Genomic DNA, 24688 nt, shown 5'->3' on the forward strand with positions numbered 1-24688 from the left:
GATTTCAACAGTGAACAGATATATCCAATTCTGTATTTGCATTATTGGGCGGATTTTCACCCACTCATTCAGGAACATTTAGCAAGCTTGAACTCAAAGTGAGACATTACAACATATATGTATGAACAAGACACAACCTCTGCCCTAGAGAAGCACATTGTCTAGTGAAAGAGGTAAGCATGGGGTTGTTGTAGTATGAACAAGAAAAGACGGCTCAACACAGAAGCCAATCATATGGCCCTATGTGAAAAATGCTACGTGAATATCAAGGAAGATGAAAGTTTGCACTGGCTAGAAGAAAAGAATGGCAGGGAATAGGGTGGAAGGTGGGGAGGGATGGATAAAGCCATCTCTGGGATGGACTGAATGAGGTTTTAAGAAATGGGCTGAATTTTTTCGGGCTTCCCTGATAGCATATTCAAAAGCAGAGACATTACTTTGCCAACAAAGGTTCGTCTAGTCAAGGCTATGGTTTTTCCTGTGGTCATGTATGGATGTGAGAGTTGGACTGTGAAGAAGGCTGAGCGCCAAAGAATTGATGCTTTTGAACTGTGGTGTTGGAGAAGACTCTTGAGAGTCCCTTGGACTGCAAGGAGATCCAACCAGTCCATTCTGAAGGAGATCAACCCTGGGATTTCTTTGGAAGGAACCATGCTAAAGCTGAAACTCCAGTACTTTGGCCACCTCATGCGAAGAGTTGATTCATTGGAAAAGACCCTGATGCTGGGAGGGATTGGGGGCAGGAGGAGAAGGGGACGGCAGAGGATGAGATGGCTGGATGGCATCACTGACTCGATGGACGTGAGTCTGAGTGAACTCCGGGAGTTGGTGATGGACAGGGAGGCCTGGTGTGCTGCGATTCATGGGGTCGCAAAGAGTCGGACACGACTGAGCGACTGATCTGATCTTATCTGATCTGGTGACTCAGATGGTAAAGCGTCTGCCTGCAATGCGGAAGACCTGGGTTCGATCCTTGGGTTGGGAATATACCCTGGGGAAGGAAATGGCAACCCACTCCAGCACTCTTGCCTGAAAAACTCCATGGATTGATGAGTCTGGTAGGCTACAGTCCATAGGATCGCAAAGAGTCGGCACGACTGAGCAACTTCACTGGTTCACAGAATTTTTCGGATGGACAAGGAGGGACAAAAGCATTGGAAGTATCAGGAACAATATGAGCTAAGGAGCAGAAATGAGAAAACAAGTCCAGGAGGTGGAGACAGGGTCCCCCTTCCTAGAGGGCTGTGATGATGGAGAGACGTGGGGAGGGGGAAACTTGGACCAAAGCCTGTGGACTCCAGTTGAGACGAACATCCAACACATCATTGTGACAAAGTGTTTTGTCTGGGGCTCTTCTTCCTCTCCCTCTAGTTTGGGGATATTGTTGCAGATACACTCTTAAGGAGTTTGTAAATGGAGCTGGCAACAGTCTGAAGCAGCAGTGAAAGGGGAGGGGTGGAAATGCAGTGAACATTCTTTCTGTGTATTTCTATTTGGCAAGAACCCTTCTGTTTTCCTAATGGAAACTTTGACACACTCAGTCTGTATCTTTTCATCCACATCCAGCTCATCTTCTGAACATTCTTAGACCTTTATTCTGTCAGACCAAAAAAAAAGTAGGAAAGGTCACTGAAATCTCAGTCTAATTTAACTGTGATCCTCTGGTGGTAAACTACTTGAGGTTAGTTCATGCTGCCTCTGAGTACACCATGAACCCTGAACGCAGGGGAGGAAAGCAGCCTAATCAGTAAATACAAACTTTCCAGAGAGCTGATGACTCTGGGGACTCTTACTAGCCTGAAAGAGAGGAAGAAGTAGATGGAAAAGCATGTGTTTGATTCTTAACAGTCGCTAAGTCGTGTCTGCCCCTTTGCGACCCATGGACTGTAGTCCACTGGCCTCCTCTGTTCATGGGATTTTCTAGGCAAGAATACTGGAGTGGGTTGCCATTTCCTTCTCCAGGGAATCTTCCTGATCCAGGGATAAACCTGCATTTCCTGCATTGGCAGGTGGATTCCTTACCACTGAGCCACCTGGGAAGCCTCATTCAAGTCCTCGGTGACATGTAATAGTTTGTTCTTCTTAGAGCTCCCTAGAATTTTCCCGATGTAAAATTAGGAACAGTCAAGCCAAATTCTGCTTGTGTGTCTAGTGAAGAATAGATGATTAAATGAAAAATCTAAACCTTGACTTTCAGTCAAGTTTCTCTTTCATTTGAGACCAGGCTCATTTTCTTCAAGATGTTTTACATAGTCCAGTCTTCATCATTCTCAGTAAATGACCTCACTTGTTCTTCAGGGAGAAGACAGAGGCTGTTTTCTGTTCCACCTGCCAGCTTGCCTGAATCAGGTCACTGCTTCTTCCCCACCTGCCATGTTATCCTAACTATTTTCCCTGTGGTATTTATCTGGGGTAGAAATAAAAGGCCGTATCTTTGGAGTCTTTCTATATCCATTGCAAGACTAGCACTTGGCATGTGTTCAAATAAATTAACTCAAAAGAACTTTGGTGAAAAAATGAAATTCTTAACATGGTGTACTTATGATTACCACTGGGCATTGCTGGCTACTATTAGAACACAAATTATGTCTTAATCAGTTCAGTTCAGTCGCTCAGTCGTGTCCGACTCTTTGCAACCCCATGAATCGCAGCACGCCAGGCCTCCCTGTCCATCACCAACTCCCGGAGTTCACTCAGACTCACGTCCATCGAGTCAGTGATGCCATCCAGCCATCTCATCCTCTGTCGTCCCCTCTCCTCCTGCCCCCAATTCCTCCCAGCATCAGAGTCTTTTCCAATGAGTCAACTCTTCGCATGAGGTGGCCAAAGTACTGGAGTTTCAGCTTTAGCATCAGTCCTTCCAAAGAACACTCAGGACTGATCTCCTTTAATAGAGTTCAGGTAATTTTTTGAGTATTAAGCAAACTCTTTTGATGAAAATCTTGGGATATTACTTCAATGTTTACCAACATTGAAGAAAACTATTTAAGTCTGAAGTAACTTTGGTGTAATAATATTTCTTTTATTATTATTATTAATGCATGTATTTTAGCTTCTCTATTACTTCTTTGCTAATCACTGTGGTTAATGCTTTAGGTGTGTGCTCAGTTGCATCCAACTCTTTGTGACCCCACAGACTGTAGCCTGCCAGGCTCCTCTGTCCATGGGATTGTCCAAAAAGGACACTGAAGTGGGTAGCCATTGCCTCCTCCATGGGATCTTCTCAATCCAGGGATCAAACCACCGCCTCCTGCACTGCAGGCAGAGTTTTTACCACTGAGCCACAGGGGAAGCCAATGCTTCATATGAAAAGTGAAAGTTGCTCAGTCCTATCCAGCTCTTTGCAACCTCATGGACTATAGCCCACTAGGCTCCTCTGTCCATGGGATTCTCCAGGCAAGAATACTGGAGTGAGTTGCTGTTTCCTTCTCCAGGGGATCTTCCCAATCCAGGGATTGAAGCCAGGTCTCCTGCATTGCAGATGGATTCTTTACCATCTGAGCCACCAGGGAAGCCCAAGAATACTGGAGTGGGTAGCCTATCCCTTCTCCAAGGGATCTTCTGGACCCATGAATTGAACCAGGTTCCCCTGCAATGCAGGTGCATTCTTTCCAGCTGAGCTACCAGGGAAGCTCTAATGCTTTACATGCATTATATCAATTAGTCCAATAACCCTAAAAAGCAAAATTGTTTTCCCTATTTCACAGATGAGGTTAGGGAATTCAAAAGCCTAGTCTAAATCACACAGGTAGTATCTAACCGACATGATGCTGAATTCTTTCTTTATTCTTGTTAAAATTTCAAATAACTAAACTCTATGATCATTTGTTGTTGTTGTCTAGTCACTAAATCATGTCCAACTCTTCTTGCAACTCTGTAGACTGTAGTCCGCCAGACTCTTCTGTCCATAGGATTTCCCAGGCAACAATACTGAAGCAGGTTGTCATTTCCGTCTCCAGGGGATCTTCCTGACCCAGGGACTGAACCCGAATCTCTTGCACTGGCAGGCAGATTCTTTACCAGTGAGCCACGTGTGAAGCCCTCTGTGATCGTTTTTTGTCATGTTTTTCTTACTACTAGTTTAGAACACAGGCACACACACAGTGGGCATCAGAAAATGGGAGCAATGATCAGTTATTTGTAGGCAAATATTTGTTGATAATGTAACTGCCTAATCAACAAAATGAAAATATGTTTACTTACCTAAATGCCCGAATGGTGGTGAGTCCTTCAGCAGTTTCTGAGAAGTGGCAAAGCAGAGGGAGCTGGGTACTGTCATCAAGTTCCTGGAGGTCCCTAGGACAGAGACAAGTACAAAAATAAACTTTACACTCATTCAAACTCAAAGAATACTGTGTGTGTGTGTTAGTCACTCAGTCGTTTCCAACTCTGAGACACCAAGAACTATAGTTTGCCAGGTTCCTCTATCCCTGGAATTCTCCAGGCAAGAATACTGGAGTGGGTTGCTATTCCCTTCTCCAGGGGTTGTTTCCAACCCAGGGATCGAACCTGGGTATCCTGCACTGTAGGCAGATTCTTTACTGTCTGAGCTGGGAGCTTTGTTCATTCTAAATTAAGGTTATTTTTTTTGTCAGAGTAACTACTGGGTTGGCCAAAAGGTTCATTTGGATTTTCCCATCACATCTTTTGGAAAAATATGAACAAAATTTTGGCCAACCCACATATTTTCCTCCAACATTCAACAAAAAAAATCCAACAGCTTATAATCTAAAGAGGAAGAGAAAAATAAATATTACATAATAAACATGGGTCCAGGCTGAATGTTATGTGTTGTACAAAAACATCAATTTTGTATCACAGTTAAAGTAAACTTTTATGGGAACACATAGGAAGGAGCAATTAATGTACGAGATGGGAAATGTTTTCTTTGAGCAGGTGTTACTTAGGCCAAACGTTAAGCATGAGCGGTGTGCTTCAACCAAACAGACAAGAAGTGCATTCCAGCTAAGGGAACAAACCAGAGCGAGTACAGAGGACTAAAGAACTGGCGAATTCAGTCTGGCTGGTGACCAGAGTCCTTTGGGGATGTTGTCATGGGAAAAGGCTGGACAAGCAATGGGGGGAGGGGCTAGACTGTAGAAGATCCTGAATGGGCTGGGAAAAATCACTGAGGACTAGAAATAAAACGACCAGAGCTTGTTTAAATCAACATAATTTGGAGACAGTGTAAAGGATGGAAGAGAATGAGTAAGGACAGTTTATCAGAACTTTTTTTTTTTTTTTTTAAATTTTATTTTATTTTTAAACTTTACATAACTGTAAATTCTGAATTAGGTGTGATGCTGGTACAATTTAATATAGGGGGAGATTGTGAGATAGCTTATTAGAAGTAGCCTTCTAAACTGCTACAATCAACTCATTGTAGCAGAGTGAATAAGAGAGAAGAGTCACACAGACACAGAAGACAAACTTATGGCTACCAAAGGTGATTGGGAAGAGAGACGTTAGGAATCTGGGATTAGCATATATACATTACTATATAGATTGGTAAACAGCAAGGACCTACTGTATAGCACAGGGAACCATACTCAATGTGTCATAAAAACCTATAGTGGAAAAGAATCTGAAAAAGTATGTATATACATGTATATGCATGGGCTTCCCAGGTGGGGCTAGCAGTAAAGAATCTGCCTGCCAATGCAGGAGACGTAAGAGACGTGGGTTCTATCCCTGGGTGAGGAAAATCCCTTGGAAGAGGGCATGGCAACCCACTCCAGAGTTCTTGCCTGGAGAATCCCATGGACATTGAAGCCTGGTAGGCTTCAGTCCATAGGGTCACAAAGAGTCTGACACGACTTTGCTGTACACTTGAAACTAACACAATATTGTAAATTATACTTCAATTAAAAATAAAATAAATTTAAAAAGAGAGGGGAGTCAAATATGGCTTGTTTGTTACTCAGCAGACTTGGAAGATGACAGTGCTATTTACCAGGATGGGAGACAGAGAATAAAGACACTAGAAGAGACAGATAATGAATTTGGCTTCAGCCACAATGAGATTGAGTTCCTCCCTAAATAGAACTGGCATTCACTGGTCCTCCAAGTGTCAATATATATTTTTAGGTCAATAAAGTGTTCAGTGAATGGCTGGTGGACAAATGCCTGAATCAGACCCTTTCTATAAAGATGCACACTCTAGACAAGTTTGTAAATCACACAAGCTAGCCTTTCTAGAAGGCTCACAGTTCTATCACACGTTTCAAAACATGCTTTTATTTTTCTTTTCAGCCTTTTTTCTGTCTTTCTTAGGTTTTTGGGGTGGAGGGAATCAAGAGTAGCAGCGCTGATATTCACCTGTCAGTCAATGGAACTGATTACATTGTTACATAATCTTCGACTGTTAAATAATCTTAGATCTTTGGGGACTGCCTGAGTTCTCCCATGACCAAAGGCAAAGTACTTTTGTGAGTTTCTAAAATGAATTTCTCACTTCAGAAACTCAATGAGGGGAGGGAAGGAGAGGGGTGAAGAGGAGGATGAATATGAAGGAATGTAAAGAGTCTGTGATTATTAAACAGAAAACTCAGTGGCTAATTGTAAATTTGACACAAGCAACAGGTGGTCACTACATTTAGGTCTGACATGAAGGGGAAAAGTTGAGGAAGGAGGAACCTCTTTTTATAGGACAGTGTTTTATGAAACCAGAAAGGTGAGAGTACAGCTTGACCTTATTCTCCTGTAAATAGGAAAGCTTACTTACAGAGCTAGCCACACATGGGTCTTTGATGTTAGATATTCGAAATTCAATGGCATTTCCTGTCTGATGCTAGGAAAGATTGAGGGCAGGAGGAGAGTAGGGTGGCAGAGTGTGAGATGGTTAGATGGCATCATCGACTCAATGGACATGAATCTGAGCAAACTCCGGGAGACAGTGAAGGACAGGGAAGAACTGGCGTGCTGCAGTCCATGGGGTGGCAAAAAGTCGGACACGACTGAGCGACTGAACAACAATAAGTCCCCCACTTTAATTCCCTTTGGTGTTTACAAAATAGTGTGTTAAATTGCTCAAGATTTTCAATATGAGTGTTTTCTTTAGAACCTCAGCATCTAGAGGTTTCTTTTTATGGATGAGATTTAATATCATGTGGTCCTATTTGCAAACGACCAGAGAATTTCAAATAAAAATGGTTTATAATCCATTATCAAAGTTCATTCTTTAAAAATGACCATCCCTTCCATATTTTAATAATCTACTATAATGAAAAGACTTAGCAATTAAAATCTGTAAAGAACTAAGGTTATTTGCTTGGCCTCTGTACTCGATTTCTATTGCCCAGGGATGAAAACAGGCCAACATGAGCATGAATCTGAAGTAAAACATGACTGTTGAGTATCACTGGTGAGAAGGCAAGAAGAGATTTGGAAACAGCCAGCAGAAAGGAAGTGACTGAACTTTTCTGCCCCTCCAGCAAGCAACATCAACAGTAATACCAGAAGAAATGAAAGAGCAAATGTAATGGCTAGTTTCTTCCTTCTGGTCTGAATTTTCTATGAGCAAAGAGAAGGGGCTAGAGATCAAAAATCACTCTAGGTTTAACATATGTTCCTAACATTTGAAGGATCCTAATTCATAGCCCCAAGGGAGAAACAACTTTTTTTTTTCCAGAAATATTGCAAATAAACAACTATTTTGGAAGACAATTTTTCAGTTTTTCATAAAACTAAACAGTTTTACCATACTATCAAGTAATCATGCCCCTATGTATTTACCCAACTAATTTTAAAACCTATGTCCACACAAAAATCTCCATACAAATATTTACAGTAGTTTTATTCATAATAGTAATGGCTTTCCTGGTGGCTCAGTGGTAAAGAATCCACCTGCCAATGCAGGAGACTCTGGAGATGTGGGTTTGATCCCTGGGTGGGGAAGATAACCTCGAGGTGGAAATGGCAACCCACTCCAGCATTCCTGCCTGGAAAATTCCATGGGCAGAAAGCCTGGAGGGCTACAATCCAAGGGGTTGCAAAGAGTCAGACACAACTGAGCATGTATTCAGACACAACTGAGCATGTATGCACACACACATTCATAATATTTATAACCCCAAACTAGACGCAACTAAGATGTCCTTCAATAGGTAAATGGATAAACAAAATATGGCAATTCATAAAATAGAATATTATTCAATGATAAATTATTTTTATAATATTCCATTTTATGAATGTGCTTTGAAGCCATGAAAAGACACAGATGAATATTAAATGCTTATTTCTAAGAGAAAGTAGCTAATCTGACAAGACCACATACTATATGATTCCAATCATGTAACATTCTGGAAAAGACAAGACTACAGAGATTAATGGTAAATTAGCCTGTCTCTAAATTGAATGAATAATGAAATGTAGCAAGAAAAAAAAATTTGCAGGTATAATCCAGAGATTCCCAATCTTAATCCTGCTTTTTCCTGTTAACTGATATATATATATATATATATATATATATGCACTCAAGTCCAATTAAATCTTTTCATTTTACTGAATAAACTCTATGTCTGGCTTCCTATTCTAGCACTTAATCCACATATAAGGGTTATCTTATTTATGTTTTATCTTCCCAAGAAACTGTAAATTTCTTGAGAACTGCTTCTTGCCATGTTGATCTCTTCCTCTGCCACATGGCTTGTGCAGTTATTTACAAGACACTAAATGCCTAATAAGTGTTTGTTGAAATAAAGAGATTACTGCAATGATATAAAATTTACAATACTATTAAGGCAGAACTTCAAAGTTAAACTGGAAATTTCAAAACAACTAGTACTATATTTCACTTAATTATTCAACATCTCAGCAAATGATAAATCTTATATTAGCAGAAGAATTTAAAATTCACGGCTATCTTTTATTTGGCTGGATATTCAAAGGCATGTTAAATAACCCAATCTGGAAATTTCCAACCTCTTAATGTTACAGTACTCTTACCAGACATTCAAGATTCTCTACTTTTATAGTTATCACTCTGATTTATCCCTTTAACTTTTTTTACTTCTACTAATCTTTTACAGAGTGCATTTTACTCATTTGAAAATATTTTTATTTCCCCACTTGCAGAACATAATATTCAATTACTTATCCTTTGGGACTATCTTTGGTTTCATAAAATTTTCTGTCATTGCCATGTTCAGAGAAAGACCATGGAATGAAAAATTGGGCCTTTGCGTTCTCTCTCCCTCTCCCAACATGGCGGCCTCAGCGAAAAAGAAGAATAAGAAGGGGAAGACTATCTCCCTAACAGACTTTCTGGCTGAGGATGGAGGGACTGGTGGAGGCAGCACCTATGTCCCCAAACCAGTCAGCTGGGCTGATGAAACAGACGATCTGGAAGGGGATGTTTCAACCACTTGGCATAGTAATGATGATGATGTGTATCGGGCACCTCCAATTGACCGTTCCATCCTGCCCACTGCTCCACGGGCTGCTCGGGAACCCAATATCGACCGGAGCCGTCTTCCCAAATCTCCACCCTACACTGCTTTTCTAGGGAACCTGCCCTATGATGTGACAGAAGACTCCATTAAGGAATTCTTTAGAGGATTAAATATCAGTGCGGTGCGTTTACCACGTGAACCCAGCAATCCTGAGAGGTTAAAAGGTTTTGGTTATGCTGAGTTTGAGGACCTGGATTCCTTGCTCAGTGCCTTGAGCCTCAACGAAGAGTCTCTAGGTAACAGGAGAATTCGAGTGGACGTTGCTGATCAAGCACAGGATAAAGACAGGGATGATCGTTCTTTTGGCCAAGATAGAAATCGTGATTCTGACAAAACAGATACAGACAGGAGGGCCCGTCCTGCTGCAGACAGCTTTGATGACTACCCGCCCAGAAGGGGTGATGATAGCTTTGGAGACAAGTATCGAGATCGTTACGATTCAGACAGATATCGTGATGGGTATCGGGACAGTTACCGTGATGGCCCACGCCGGGACATGGATCAATACGGGGGCTGAGATTGCTATGATGACCGAGGTGGCAGAGACTATGACAGAGGCTACGATTCCAGGATAGGCAGTGGCAGAACAGCATTCGGTAGCAGGTACCGGAGGGATGACGACTGCAGAGGAGGCGGGGACCGCTATGAAGACAGATACGACAGACGAGATGACCGGTCCTGGAGTTCCAGAGATGATTACTCTCGGGATGATTACAGGCGGGATGATAAGAGGTCCCCCTCAAAGACCCAAACTGAACCTAAAGCCTCGGAGTACTCCTAAGGAAGATGATTCCTCCGCTAGCACCTCCCAGTGCAGTCGTGCAGCCTCTATCTTTGGAGGGGCAAAGCCTGTTGACACAGCTGCTAGAGAACGAGAAGTAGAAGAGCGGCTACAGAAGGAACAGGAGAAACTTCAGCGTCAGCTGGATGAGCCAAAACTAGAACGACGGCCTCGGTAGAGACACCCAAGCTGGCGAAGTGAAGAAACTCAGGAACGGGAACAATCGAGGACAGGAAGTGAGTCATCACAGACTGGGACCTCAGCCACATCTGGCAGAAGTAAGTCAGACCAGGATGCACGAAGAAGAGAGAGTGAGAAGTCTCTAGAAAATGAAACCCCCAATAAAGAGGAAGACTGTCAGTCTCCAACTTCTAAGCCTCCCAAACCTGAACAGCCTCTAAAGGTAATGCCAGCCCCTCCACCAAAGGAGAATGCTTGGGTGAAGTGAAGTTCTAACCCTCCTGCTCGATCTCAGAGCCAGACACAGAGCAGCAGTCCCCTACAAGGGGTGGAGGGAAAGTAGGTCCAGCTCAACTATCTGAGGAAGGATCAGCACGGAAAGATGAAAATAAAGTAGATGGGGTGAGTGCCCCAAAAGGCCAAAGTGGGAGCTCCAGCCGTGGTCCGGGAGATGGGGGGAACAAAGACCACTGGAAGGAGGCAGACAGGAAAGATGGCAAAAAGGATCACAACTCCAGATCTGCACCTGAGCCAAAGAAAGCTGAAGAAAATCCAGCCTCGAAGTTCAGTTCTGCAAGCAAATATGCTGCTCTCGCCATTGACGGTGAAGATGAAAATGAGGGAGATTACACCGAATAGATCTCTGAATTCTGTGCTTTCTCCTAATCTCTCTCCACCCTGGAACATTCGAGAGCAAATCAAACCTCTATCCACACAAGACAAAATAAAACTCACCATCTCCTGGAGACCTTGCTTAACTTTTTTTTAAAAAAACACAAAATGAAATGAAATTCTTTTGCATGCTGCTGCAGCCTTTAAAGTATTGAACTAACAGGAGAATCATCAGTGTAGCCAGAGAACGAGATGTACAGCTTTTAGTGGAAAAGTTGTGGTGTGTTTTTATGGCACATGCAGTTGCCTGTGTGATTAGTGCCTAGGGGCCTCCGTTTAGCAAAATGCAGTGACGGTGATGCAGCGCCTGGAATCTAGTTGGGCAGTAGACAGGTATAAGGAAGAGTGAGGTTTTTACCTTTAATTCCTATTATCCTGTTGTGGCATACATGAATTCTCAAATATGACCTGAATAAATTCTCCATCCTCGGCAAGGTAGGTTTAGTTTCTGATTGATGTTTTAGTCTCCAGGAGGCTGCCAGCCCCTCCTCTCATTTAGTTGTGAGTTACTGGGGCCAGCCTACGGGGTCCTTCATTTGTACCCCCCAGGGGGGTAGGTGGTAGTGAGTCTAAGGCCACTGAAGAATAGGACTGTTTGGTGACCAAAATAAATGGGGAAATCGTGGTTTGAAAAGAAAAAAAAAATTGAAAAATTGGGCATAGTCTGTGGACTTAAAACTCAATCAGATCAATCAACTTGTTCACATATGTCTAGTACTATGTAAAGGCTCAGACAACCAATTACAGAAGCAAAATGAAAGTGACAGTTGGTCAGTCACGTCTGACTCTTTGTGACCCCATGGACTATACAGTCCATGGAACTCTCTAGGCTGGAATACTGGAGTGGGTGGCCTTTTCCCTTCTCCAGGGGATCTTCCCAACCCAGGGATTGAGCCCAGGTCTCCTGCATTGCAGGCGGATTCTTTACCAGCTGAGTCACAACGGAAGCCCAAGAACACTGGAGTGGGTAGTATATCCCTTCTCCAAGGGATCTTCCCAACCCAGGAATTGAACCGGGGTCTCCTGCATTGCAGGCAGATTCTTTACCAACTAAGCTATCAGGGAAGCCATGGAAGCAAAATATCTCGCTAAATGAAACATAATATCAGGATAGGTTTCATTAAGTTAAATTAAGTTTCTTTTCCAAATTCCATACCTTATCTGGAGAAAAGTGAAAGTGTTAGTCACTCAGCCATGCCCAACTCTTTGTGACCCCATGGACTGTAGCCTGCCAGGCTCCTCTGTCCGTGGGAGTCTCCAGGCAAGAATACTGGAGTGGGTAGCCATGCCCTTCTCCAGGGGATCTTCCTGACCCAGGGATAGAACCCAGGTCTTCTGCATTGCAGGCAGATTCTTTACCATCTGAGCCACCAAAACATTATAACAAATCTGAATCACAGTCAATCAAATATACAGGCTTTTGAAGATGAACAGAGCAGTGCTTTACTCACTTAGAGGCCACTCGGAAGTATTTCTGGATAAAATAAAAGGCGACCCCAAGAGGCACAAGTGCAACCAGGAACACAGGGGTAGCATAAGAAATCATGCCAATTGCAGACACGCAGAGCAGTGTTGACCGAGTTAGAGATTCCAAAGTTGGAGGGATATGCTGTTAAGACGGTAGTTTGAAAGGAAAATGTTTTAGCTCAAATAAAACATTGGTAATAAGGCAACAACACATTAATTTTATATTGTTACATAATTAGTTCCAAAATTAATATATAAACATTTTCATTGTAAGCAATTCATCACTCCTTCAATTTCACTCACTTCCCATTGTTTAGCATATTTATCCATCTTTCTACCTATCTGCTTAACCAGTGGTCAGTTATTTACCTATCTACCTATGTATTAATATCTTATGGGATTTTTAAACAAATAGCACAAACCATTTTATATAAATAGCATAAACATAAACTCAAACCTTGTTTGTCCATTTGCTTGCTTTGTTTTACTGAATAAGATGGATTGTAAATCTTCCCATGCCACTCTATACAAATCTATTTCTTTTTAAAGGCTGAATAGTATTTAAAAACTCTTTAGCTATCCCTCTAATAATTTTAATTGCTTCCTCATATTCTTTGCATGCTTTTCAACTGGATTGTTTATCTTCCGTATTGATTTTTAGATGCGCTTTACATATCATGGCTGTTTATCCTCTTTCTTTACATGAGTTGCCAGTTTTTCTCCCAAAGAATATAATATATTTTGAATATGATGCTTTAACTTCAATAGAAATTTAAAATTTTAAAGCCATTTCTGTTGGCTTTTTTCTTATTGTTTTTGAGTTCTGTGTCTTATAAAGACACTTCCCATGTTTTCTAAAATTACTCTTTTACATATTATTTTATAGTTTTCTGTTATTAGATGGCCTCCTTTATTACATGTGAATTTGCTGTGTATTTTATAGTTAATTGCCCCAACATCCTTTACTGAAAACACTTTTTCCCTGAGTCAAGATAAACTGGTGTTTTTGAGTTCTCAATTTCATTCTTTACATCAACTTGTTTTCTGTAACCACCAGAGTGTTTTAATTTCATAGTATTTCTTAGGTATCTGATAAGGAAAGTATACACACACACACACACACACACAGGATTTTTATGATTTCCTGGATTTTTAGGATAGTTGAATCACTTTTTTTCATACTAGGCTTATTTCTATTTTCATAGTTTTTGCTGTTATTATAGGTTAAATGTAATTTTCACAAAATTTTTTAATTGGTGCAGAGAAAGTTACTAGCTTTTGTATTACATGTCTAATGTAAATGCTCTGCTGAACTTCCTAGTTGATTCTTTCATACCAACTGTTTGAACTCCCTAGATACTAATAGTGCCATCTTCCACATAAGGAGTGTTCTGTCTCTTCTTTTCCAATATGTACGCCTTAGGAAGTGTTTTAGGTGCAGCACAATCTGACACCAATACTGTGAAAACACAAAAATTTTTCAACATATATTTTAGTCAGCTGCATGCATCATTCTTTACCTTAATTGATGGTAATTTAGGTGTTCTTAAGGCCATTTTGGAATATCAGAAAAGGAAAGAGCTGTATTTGCTAAATCTTTGCTCAATCACCCTAAAGAGTCTGTTCATAGAGAGATACAATTTCAGACTCTGAGGTCTTTAATTTAAGGACAAACTTTTGGAGGCCTAAGTACCTGAGACTAAACCAGGCATCCTTGAAATATTCCCTAAAATATCAGTTTAGTTCAGTTCAGTTCAGTCGCTCAGTCGTGTCCAACTCTTTGCGACCCCATGAATCGCAGCATACCAGGCCTCCCTGTCCATCATCAACTCCCAGAGTCCACCCAAACTCATGTCCATTGAGTCGGTGATGCCATCCAGCCATCTCATCCTCTGTCTTCCCCTTCTCCTCCTGCCCCCAATCCCTCCCAGCATCAGGGTCTTTTCCATGAGTCAACTCTTCGCATGAGGTGGCCAAAGTACTAGAGTTTCAGCTTCAGCATCAGTCCTTCCAATGAACACCCAGGACTGATCTCCTTTAGAATGAACTGGTTGGATCTCCTTGCAGTCCAAGGGAGTCTCAAGAGTCTTCTCCAACACCATAGTTCAAAAGCATCAATTCTTCGGCCTCAGCTTTCTTCACAGTCCAACTCTCACATCCATACATGACCACTGGAAAAACCGTAGCCTTGATTAGACAGACCTTTGTTGGCAAAGTAATGTCTCTGCTTTTTAATATGCTATCTAGGTTAGTCATAACTTTCCTTCCAAGGAGTAAGCGTCTTTTAATTTCATGGCTGCAGTCACCATCTGCAGTGATTTTGGAGCCCCAAAAAATAAAGTCTAATACTGTTTCCACTCTTTCCCCATCTATTTGCCATGAAGTGATGGGACCAGATGCCATGATCTTCATTTTCTGAATGTTGAGTTTTAAGCCAACTTTTTCACTGTTCTCTTTCACTTTCATCAAGAGGCTTTTTAGTTCCTCTTCACTTTCTGCCATAAGGGTGGTGTCATCTGCATATCTGAGGTGATTGATATTTCTCCCAGCAATCTTTATTCCAGCTTGTGCTTCTTCCACACCAGCATTTCTCATGATGTACTCTGCATATAAATTAAATAAGCAGGGTGACAACATACAGCCTTGATGTACTCCTTTTCCTATTTGAACAAGTTTGATGTTCCATGTCCTGTTCTAACTGTTGCTTCCTGACCTGCATATAGGTTTCTCAAGAGGTAGGTCAGGCGGTCTGGTATTCCCATCTCTTGAAGAATTTTCCACAGTTTGTGGTGATCCACACAGTCAAAGGCTTTGGCATAGTCAATAAAGCAGAAATAGATGTTTTTCTGGAACTCTCTTGCTTTTTCGATGATCCAGCGGGTGTTGACAATTTGATCTCTGGTTCCTCTGCCTTTTCGAAAACCAGCTTGAACATCTGGAAGTTCATGGTTCATGTATTGCTGAAGCCTGGCTTGGCGAATTTTGAGCATTACTTGACTAGCGTGTGAGATGAGTGTAATTGTGCGATAGTTTGAGCATTCTTTGGCATTGCCTTTCTTTGAGATTGGAATGAACACTGACCTTTTCCAGTCCTGTGGCCACTGCTGAGTTTTCCAAATTTGCTGGCATATTGAGTGCAGCACTTTCACAGCATCATCTTTCAGGATTTGAAATAGCTCAACGGGAATTCCATCACGTCCACTAGCTTTGTTCGTAGTGATGCTTTCTAAGGCCCCCTTGACTTCACATTCCAGGATGTCTGGCTCTGGTTGAGTGATCACACCATCATGATTATCTGGGTCGTGAAGATCTTTTTTGTACAGTTCTTCTGTGTATTCTTTCCACCTCTTCTTAATATCTTCTGCTTCTGTTAGGTCCATATCATTTCTGTCCTTTATTGAGCCCATCTTTGCATGAAATGTTCCCTTGGTATATCTATTTTCTTGAAGAGATCTCTAGTTTTTCCCATTCTTTTGTTTTCCTTTATTTCTTTGCATTGATCCTGGAGGAAGGCTTTCTTATCTCTCCTTGCTATTCTTTGGAACTCTGCATTCAGATGCTTATATCTTTCCTTTTCTCCTTTGCTTTTTGCTTCTCTTCATTCACAGCTATTTGTAAGGCCTCCTCAGACAGCCATTTTGCTTTTATGCATTTCTTTTTCTTGGGGATGGTCTTGATCCCTGCCTTCTGTACAATGTCTCGAACCTCCATCCATAGTTCATCAGGCACTCTATCTATCAGATCTAGTCCCTTGAATCTGTTTCTCACTTCCCCTGTATAATCATAAGGGATTTGATTTAGGTCATACCTGAATGGTCTAGTGGTTTTCCTTACTTTCTTCAATTTCAGTCTGAATTTGGCAATAAGGAGTTCATGGTCTGAGCCACAGTCAGCTCCTGGTCTTATTTTTGCTGACTGTATAAAGCTTCTCCATCTTTGGCTGCAAAGAATATAATCAATCTGATTTCAGTGTTGACCATCTGGTGACGTCCATGTGTAGAGTCTTCTCTTGTGTAGTTGGAAGAGGGTGTTTTCTATGACCAGTGCGTTCTCTTGGCAAAACTCTATTAGCCTTTGCCCTGCTTCATTCTGTACTCCAAGGCCAAATTTGCCTCTTATTCCAGGTGTTTCTTGACTTCCTACTTTTGCATTCCAGTCCCCCATAATGAAAAGGGCACCTTTTTGGGTGTTAGTTCTAAAAGGTCTTGTAGGTCTTCATAGAACCATTTAGGTTCAGCTTCTTCAGTGTTACTGGTTGGGGCATAGATTGGATTACCATGATATTGAATGGTTTGCCTTGGAAATGAAAAGAAATCATTCTGTTGTTTTTGAGATTGCATCCAAATACTGCATTTCAGACTCTTTTGTTGACCATGATGGCTACTCCATTTCTTCTAAGGGATTCCTGCCCACAGTAGTAGATATAATGGTCATCTGAGTTAAATTCACCCATTCCAGTCCATTTTAGTCACTATTCCTAGAATGTTGACACTCACTCTTGCCATCTCCTGTTTGACCACTTCCAATTTGCCTTGTTTCATGGGCCTAACATTCCAGGTTCCAATGCAATATTGCTCCTCCTAAAATACAACATCATCTAATATCACTTCAACCTAATAAAAGGAAAGGACATCTAAGACAACTTGGTATTCCATTCTTTACTTCTGGGAGACGCTCTGCATTAATTCTAAACTTTAAGATCGTTACTATGAATGGAGATACAACATATTAAAATCACTTATTTTTACAATAAAAAAAGTTTAATATTCATTATTTTCTATTTCTCTTTATTTCATGCTGATTCTCTAAGTATCCTCTTCCAGGTGGATAAATTATTTTGAATTGATCTATTTCCTTTAAGATTTCATTCTAGAAATCTGTGCATATTTCATAGATTGCATAGTCTAGAATTTTATGTATATATGTAATATTGATATGAATTTGTATTTAGGTTTATTTTATTTAGGTTTGCATTTAGCTTTTATTTAGGTTTTAGAAATCCTCTACTGTTAACAGGAATCATGATTTATCTTATTTTTTTAAATTCCTTTTTATTTATTTATTTTTTTTACTTTACAATATTGTATTGGTTTTGCCATATATTGACATGAATCCACCACGGGGGTACATGTGTTCCTCATTCTGAACCCCCCTCTCCATCCTCCCTCCCCATCCCATCCATGATTTATCTTAAAACGTTGTTTAACTTATACTGAGAAATGTATTTTTGAACTTGGAAGTAATTCAGTCACTCACCTGATCAATGATATTTGTATCAGCTGAAAAGCGATTGAGAATCAGTCCCAGTGGTGTGGTGTCAAAGAATCTAGGCAATAAACAGATTGGATGTATGATAATTCTAAATGATCTGGAACCTAAACACTGCTAATAGACATCTTGGTGTCATAAAAATGAGAAGATCCCTATTCATCTGCTGAAAGACTGAATAAATTATTTAAAATTTCACACTTCACTTTAACGTAAAAATGCATAGTTTTATGATATTGTAAAATAAATAACTACTTTTTTTTTTACCTTATTGGTCCAAGAATTATCTTATTAAGGAGATTATGGTGAAGATTTTTAGCAGCTGTGAGACCCATCCATTCCACAGTGAGAGATGTAACAAGGCAGAGGAAAATACCTGCTCCACAAAGTATGCTAAATCCAGCCACATAGTAGGTCTAAAAAGCAACCGATACAAAAAAGCACAGATGACATTATCAACTGAGTTTTTTCTTGCTAGGACACCAAATGTCAAAGTCTGGCAATATTGTCAATTTCTATTATCTCATATTAATTTACACAGTGGAAGGAGGGCAGTTCTCCTGGGGATACTCCTGGAGATACTCAGGGCAGTATCCCCACCATAATCCCATGGCTGAGTCCCTAGTTGCTCTCTTCATTCTCTTTCAGGGTTTGCCAAAGGGTAGAAGAAACATTAGAGTTAGTTTTCTGGTTTGAAATAGTCTTGACTTTTTATATCATAAAGTTCATTCTTTTTATCCCTAATCTCAGAATGACCAGCTAATTCATTGGTATAGCAGTTAAAATCAGATACCATCAGAACAAGAACAAAAGTCCTGTGTGTATATTACACACACACACACACACACACACACACACACATCATGTATATAACTCCCTTGAATCCAAACCCAAGCATTACCATTAAATATTTCTTATGATATTTCAGGTCTTGCCCTAATTAACCTATTGAATCATTACAAGTACTGTGACAAGTCACAGAGCACAGACCTGTGCTTGCCAAGGGGGGAGCCAGGTAGTGTAGGGATGGATTGGGAGTTCGGGATTAGCAGCTGTAATGTGTTATACATAGAATGGATAAACAACAAGGTCTACTCTATCGCACAAGAAACTATATTCAATATCCTATAATAAGCCACAATGGAAAAGAATATGAAAAAGAATGCATGATATATATACCTGAATCACTTTGCTGTACTGCAGAAACTAAGACAATATTGTAAATCAACTATACTCCAATAAAATAAACTAAAAAAAAACAAAAAACCTCACAGAATTCCTGTGACATCTGGGCTATTTGTATCTAACTAGATAAGAGTAAAATCTCAACATCTCTTAGATAATGTAAAAACAAAACCCACTGTACCTGGTCAGCTTTTCCAGTACTGTTTATACTATACTCTGAGGTCCATGTGGCCAGCCAGTAGTCTATTGCTACAATGACGGAATGTTTCAGAAGCTTAGAGAAAATCATCAGGAAGAGCAAGAAGAATCCTCCAGAAGTGAGGTACCGCCAGCAGGTCTTCCATGGCATTTTAGTCCTCAGCCTCATTACCGTGGACATGTTATCATCCTCATCTTCCTCCTCCTCTTCCTCTGCATAAGAAGCACTTGTTTAATCTTCTGACAGGTAACAGGTAGATACAGAATTTGTATTATTCCCACCTACCAACAAACCTTCATCAAATTTTAGAAATACAAGTCTTAGAAATTTAAATGTTTTTTAGCAGAGAAAAGCATCATTTAAAAAAAAAAACAGGTGAGGGACCTCCCTGGTGGTCCAGTGGTTAAGGATCCGCCTTTCAATGCAGGGGATGCAGGTTCAGTCCCTGGTCAGGGAACTAAGATCACACATGCCATGGGGCAATTAAGCCCATGCACCACCACGACTCAGCCCACATGCACCAGAGCACATGTGCCATGACTACAGAGCAGCCCACGTGTGCTGTATCTAAACACCCTGCATGCTTCAGCAAAGATCCCATGTGACACAACTAAGATGACACAGTCACATAAATAAATAAACATTAAAAAAAATAGGTGAGTGCCCATTAACAGATGAATGGATAAAGAGGCTGTGGTATATATATACAGTGAAATAATACTCAGCCATAAAAAGACCAAAATCTTGCCATATGTGACAATAGGGATGGATCTTGATAAGGGCATTATGCTAAGTGAAACAAGTCAGACAAACAAACACAAAATACTGTCCCATTTCACTCATATGTGTAATTTAAAACACAACCAAAGGAAAAAAAAAACAAAGTAAGTGAACAGTCCAAACCACATAAAAACACACATGGATATACAGAGAACAGAGTAGCGGTTACCAAAAGGAAAGAGGTGGAGGGGAAGATGAAATGGATTAAGGGGATCTACTGTATAGAGGATGCTCTGATGCTGGGAGGGATTGGGGGCAGGAGGAGAAGGGGACAACAGAGGATGAGATGGCTGGATGGCATCACTGACTCGATGGACGTGAGTCTGAGTGAACTCCAGGAGTTGGTGATGGACAGGGAGGCCTGGCTTGCTGTGATTCATGGGGTCGCAAAGAGTCGGACACAACTGAGCGACTGAACTGAACTTAACTGAACTGTATAGTGGCAGACCGGAAATACATTTTTGGTGATGAGCATATTGTTGGTTCTGCTGCTGCTGCTGCTGCTAAATTGCTTCGGTCGTGTCCGACTCTGTGCAACCCCATAGATGGCAGCCCACCAGCTCCGCCGTCCCTGGGATTCTCCAGGCAAGAACACTGGAGTGGGTTGCCATTTCCTTCTCCAATGCATGAAAGTGAAAAGTGAAAGTGAAGTCACTCAGTCGTGTCCGACTCTTAGCGACCCCATGGACTGCAGCCCACCAGGCTCCTCCGCCCATGGGATTTTCCAGGCAAGAGTACTGGACGGGGTGCCATTGTACACATGAAACTTACATAATGTTATAAACCAGTGTCACCCCAATACAAAAGAAATGTAAAAATATGTGAAAATGAATAAATGAATGAGTAAATGAAAATATAAAGTATATGTTTGGATGAGAAAACTTGTTAATTTATTACAATAAACTAACTAGAATTACAGACTAGAAGTTTATTAAGTTATTGAAGGAAATGTGTGTCAATAAAACCACATGCCAGACTTGCAAACATTTATAATTTTTTGGCCTTTATATTTCTGAATGTGTAAGACTGCACCAGGAGGAAATAGGTTTTGAAATTTGTGCATAGCTCAAGAGAGCATAATCCATAATCTCTATGGCTCGTTTTAACTGTGGTCATGGAGGTGCATGAGGAAAATGGAACCTTCCTGAAGGCAAAGCTAGGGGTCAGAGGACAATGGGTAGGGAGCTCCTCTCAGCTGTTTAAACCACCTGGAAACTTCTAGACAGCTATTTTAAGAACATATTCCATTACAAGGACAGGGAACTATGGTATTTCCTGAGCAGTAAAATTTGATCATTTGTATGGTTTAGTGAGGGTGTCCCTGGTGGCTCAGTGGTAAAGAATCTGTCTGCAAAGCAGGACACATGGGTTTAATCCCTGGATCAGAAGATCCCTTGGAGAAGGAAACGGCAGCCCACTCCAGTATTCTTGCCTGGAGAATCCCATGGACAGAGGAGTCTGGTGGGCTACAGTCCATGGGGTTGCAAAGCGCTGGACACAACTTAGCAACTAAACAACAAATGGTTTAGTGACTGTGGTGTATTTCCCATCCTTTCTTTTCCAAAGACAGTTTTCACTGTAGTCATCTTGTATGTACTCCACTACTGTAGAATGAGCAGGCTATGAGTAGGAAAGACAGATAATTTGGTTTATAAATTATCAGACAACAGAGATCTAAGTATGGATATGATGGGAAGACTGATCTATCATCAAGGATCTTCACATTTGAGCCAGATACAAAAGAGGAACAGACCTCAGCATTAGAACTGAGAAATGCTGTGCTTAGATGCTCAGTCATGTCCGACTCTTTGGGATCCCATGGACGGTAGCCTGCCAGGCTCCTCTGTTCATGGGGTTTCTCCAGGCAAGAATACTGGAGTGGGTTGCCATGTCCTTCTCCAGGAGATCTTCACAATGCAGGGATCAAACCCAGGTCTCCCGCATTGCTGGCGGATTCTTTACCATCTGAGCCACCAGGGAAGACCAGAACTGAAAAAGGGGAAATGAAAAAGATCCACAGCTGCACATCCTTTTGCGATTTCAGAGCATAAAGGACAAAAGGAAGATTGTAAACACTTCCAGAGAGAAAAGATATGTCATCAACAAAGAGTCATGCAATCACTATTATCAGATACGAGGGATCAATCAACACTGGAATGCAGTAGGGCCTTCAAATGTCTGAGGGAAAACAGTTTTTACCTAGAATTCTGTACCAAATAAAGACATTTTCAGATATTCAAGGACAAAAAAAAAAAAACAGGTGTCAGATAATCTACACTTTGGTGAGGGTGGGTCTGTGAGTGAAAGTTAGAAATTTGCATGATCAAAGAGGTAGACACTTGCAGATTGCTACCTTTCTCCTCAATATCCATTTTGTTTCCATATTAATTGAAATTTTACCTTTCCTATGGCTACCCAGCTAAAGGCAGCATTTCTTCACTTCCTCAGAACCTAGTCTGTCCACATGATGATCTAGCCAATGGTTAGTAGCAGAAACAACATGGGCAACTACTTTTCTTTCCTTCCTGGTGGATTCAACAGACATAGAATAGCACCAGCAACCTAGCAGGTGATACGTACTGTACTGGGATCTTTCTTATACATTTCCTCTTTTACTCTGAAACAAAAGTATCATTATCTTATTTTACACATGAACAATTGAATAAACACAGCAAGTCCAGGACAGAGTCAGCCCTGCAAATGCTGCATTTACCTAAACTGACATACTGGAGAGAGTAACTGCAGTTCTAAAGGCTATCTGTTTACAGTACCAAACAGTCTCTTTTTTTTTGGCTGCCCCGTGTGGCTTACAGGATCTTAGTTCCCTGACCAGAGATCGAACATGCGGCCACAGCAGTGAAAACACTAACTACTGGACCAGCAGGGAAGTCCCCAAATATTCTTTTAAAACATTTTAAAATCTAAGAAATGGGAGTGCAAAATTCATTCACTCATTCCTTTACTCAATGAGTATTCACTGAAACCCTGAATAATTATCATCCGAAATGTAAAGATAGCACATTTTGGTGTCCTTCTGCTAGAAATGATAATCTTCTCTTAATTGGCCCATGGAAATGTGGTCCTAGGCAAAATCCATGTAGGAAGACTGAAGTACAGTACACTTACTCTATGGACTTTTATGGTTTATCTTACAAACATCTTGGCAACAAATGTCAAAGCAATGTAACTATTTCATTTTATTCCTCAAATTTCCAGTAAACCTTTTTTTCACCCACTGTATTTTATTAGATCCAGAAAATTGAAACACAACAAGTAGCTTTCTAACTCTCTTATTCTTCATTGCTATATTATCATGAGACCCCTGTAAAAACTTACAGACTCAAGTATAAATCTTTCAAAGCAGTATTTTCGCTGTATTCCCCATGTATTGTTTATTTCCCAAGGACTGACATTTTATTTTACTAGACCTTTGCAGTTTATCTGAACAAGGGTCTAGACCCATTGTCCTGTCAGCTCTCACACACACAGCACAAAAACACTCGTACACACTGTGGGGAACCCCTCAAGATGCCTCGTTTGACAACATACACCTATTTACATACATCTATATACACATATTGATTTCACTCCTATTCCGTCCATTTTCAGTTTCATGTATTTGATTTTGCCTTCACCTCTCTGCAAAGTGGCTAGTCATTCTGCACTGACATAGACACACATCAATTGCCAAAGAAGACTTCCATATCCTATTACCCATTTGAATGTTTTTTTTTTTAAAAGATCTACCTTCGTCTTCATCCTCCAGTTGGGCTTTGGCCTCTCTTGAATACATGGCTCTTCGGAGTGTTTTCCTTTCTAAAGTTGTTTGGTCAGCTTCCATATCCTACAGGAAACATGGTGCTGTCATGCAAGGAGCTCACAGCCACAGGCAAGTTCTACTTACAGTCAGTGACCCACATGTAGCAAATACCAACCGTTAGTTACCTTTCTGGGTCTGGAGATCTCTGCTCAAGATGGATGGACAACTGCAGACATACGGACAACTCCTATCATAGGAGAAGGTGTGAAGTACCACTTGAGGCTCGTGGGAAACGTATCAGAGCTCAGAGGCATTAGGGCAGTAAGAAGCCAGGAAAAGTAGTAACGATGTGATAGAGCTGACCCCAGGGGTAGGCGGACACCTCTTCTAGCCTTAAGCCTGGTCCCATCATTGCTCCTTGTTTTGTTTTTATATCATCTTCATATACTCTTATAATTTTTCTGTGGACAAAACATGGTCCACTGGAGAAGGGAATGGCAAACCACGTCAGTATTCTTGCCTAGAGAACTCCATGAATAGTATGAAAAGGCAAAAAGATAGGACAATGAAAGATGAACTCCCCAGGTAGGTAGGTGCCCAATATGCTACTGGAGATCAGTGGAGAAATAACTCCAGAAAGAATGAAGAGATGGAGCCAAAGAAACAACAATACCCAGTTGTGGATGTGACTGGTGATGGAAGTAAAGTCTGATACTTTAAAGAGCAATAGTACATAGGAATCTGGAATGTTAGGTCCATGAATCAAGGCAAATTGGAAGTGGTCAAACAGTTGGAAGTAGCAAGAGTGAACGTCAACATTTTAGGAATCAGTGAAGTAAATGGGACTGGAATGGGTGAATTTAACTCAGATGACCATTATATCTACTACTGTGGGCAGGAATCCCTTAAAATAAATGGATAGCTATCATAGTCAACAAAAGATT

The 24688-nt window shown here is 40.9% G+C and overlaps 1 protein-coding gene and 1 pseudogene across 8 annotated transcripts in view; one reads left to right on the forward strand and one right to left on the reverse strand.

The window, feature by feature from the left end:
- Positions 1 to 24688, reverse strand: part of ABCC9 (ATP binding cassette subfamily C member 9) — a 161269-nt gene that overhangs the window by 44111 nt on the left and 92470 nt on the right. For all 8 annotated transcript variants that reach the window (XR_008711663.1, XR_008711639.1, XR_008711662.1 and 5 more), the window contains 6 exons: positions 23732 to 23828; positions 19187 to 19416; positions 18088 to 18236; positions 17809 to 17878; positions 12537 to 12694; positions 4204 to 4296 (listed from right to left, as the gene is read on the reverse strand). Coding sequence is in view for 4 of the 8 variants with exons in the window: in XM_055571680.1 (XP_055427655.1) it covers positions 4204 to 4296; positions 12537 to 12694; positions 17809 to 17878; positions 18088 to 18236; positions 19187 to 19416; positions 23732 to 23828 (797 nt within the window). In the remaining 4 variants the exon portion in view is untranslated. The remainder of the gene's footprint in view (positions 1 to 4203; positions 4297 to 12536; positions 12695 to 17808; positions 17879 to 18087; positions 18237 to 19186; positions 19417 to 23731; positions 23829 to 24688) is intronic.
- Positions 9180 to 11157, forward strand: LOC129646050 (eukaryotic translation initiation factor 4B-like; annotated as a pseudogene).

The sequence above is a fragment of the Bubalus kerabau genome, chromosome 1 (assembly GCF_029407905.1).
Source record: "Bubalus kerabau isolate K-KA32 ecotype Philippines breed swamp buffalo chromosome 1, PCC_UOA_SB_1v2, whole genome shotgun sequence".
In the NCBI taxonomy this organism is placed as follows: Eukaryota; Metazoa; Chordata; class Mammalia; order Artiodactyla; family Bovidae; genus Bubalus; species Bubalus kerabau.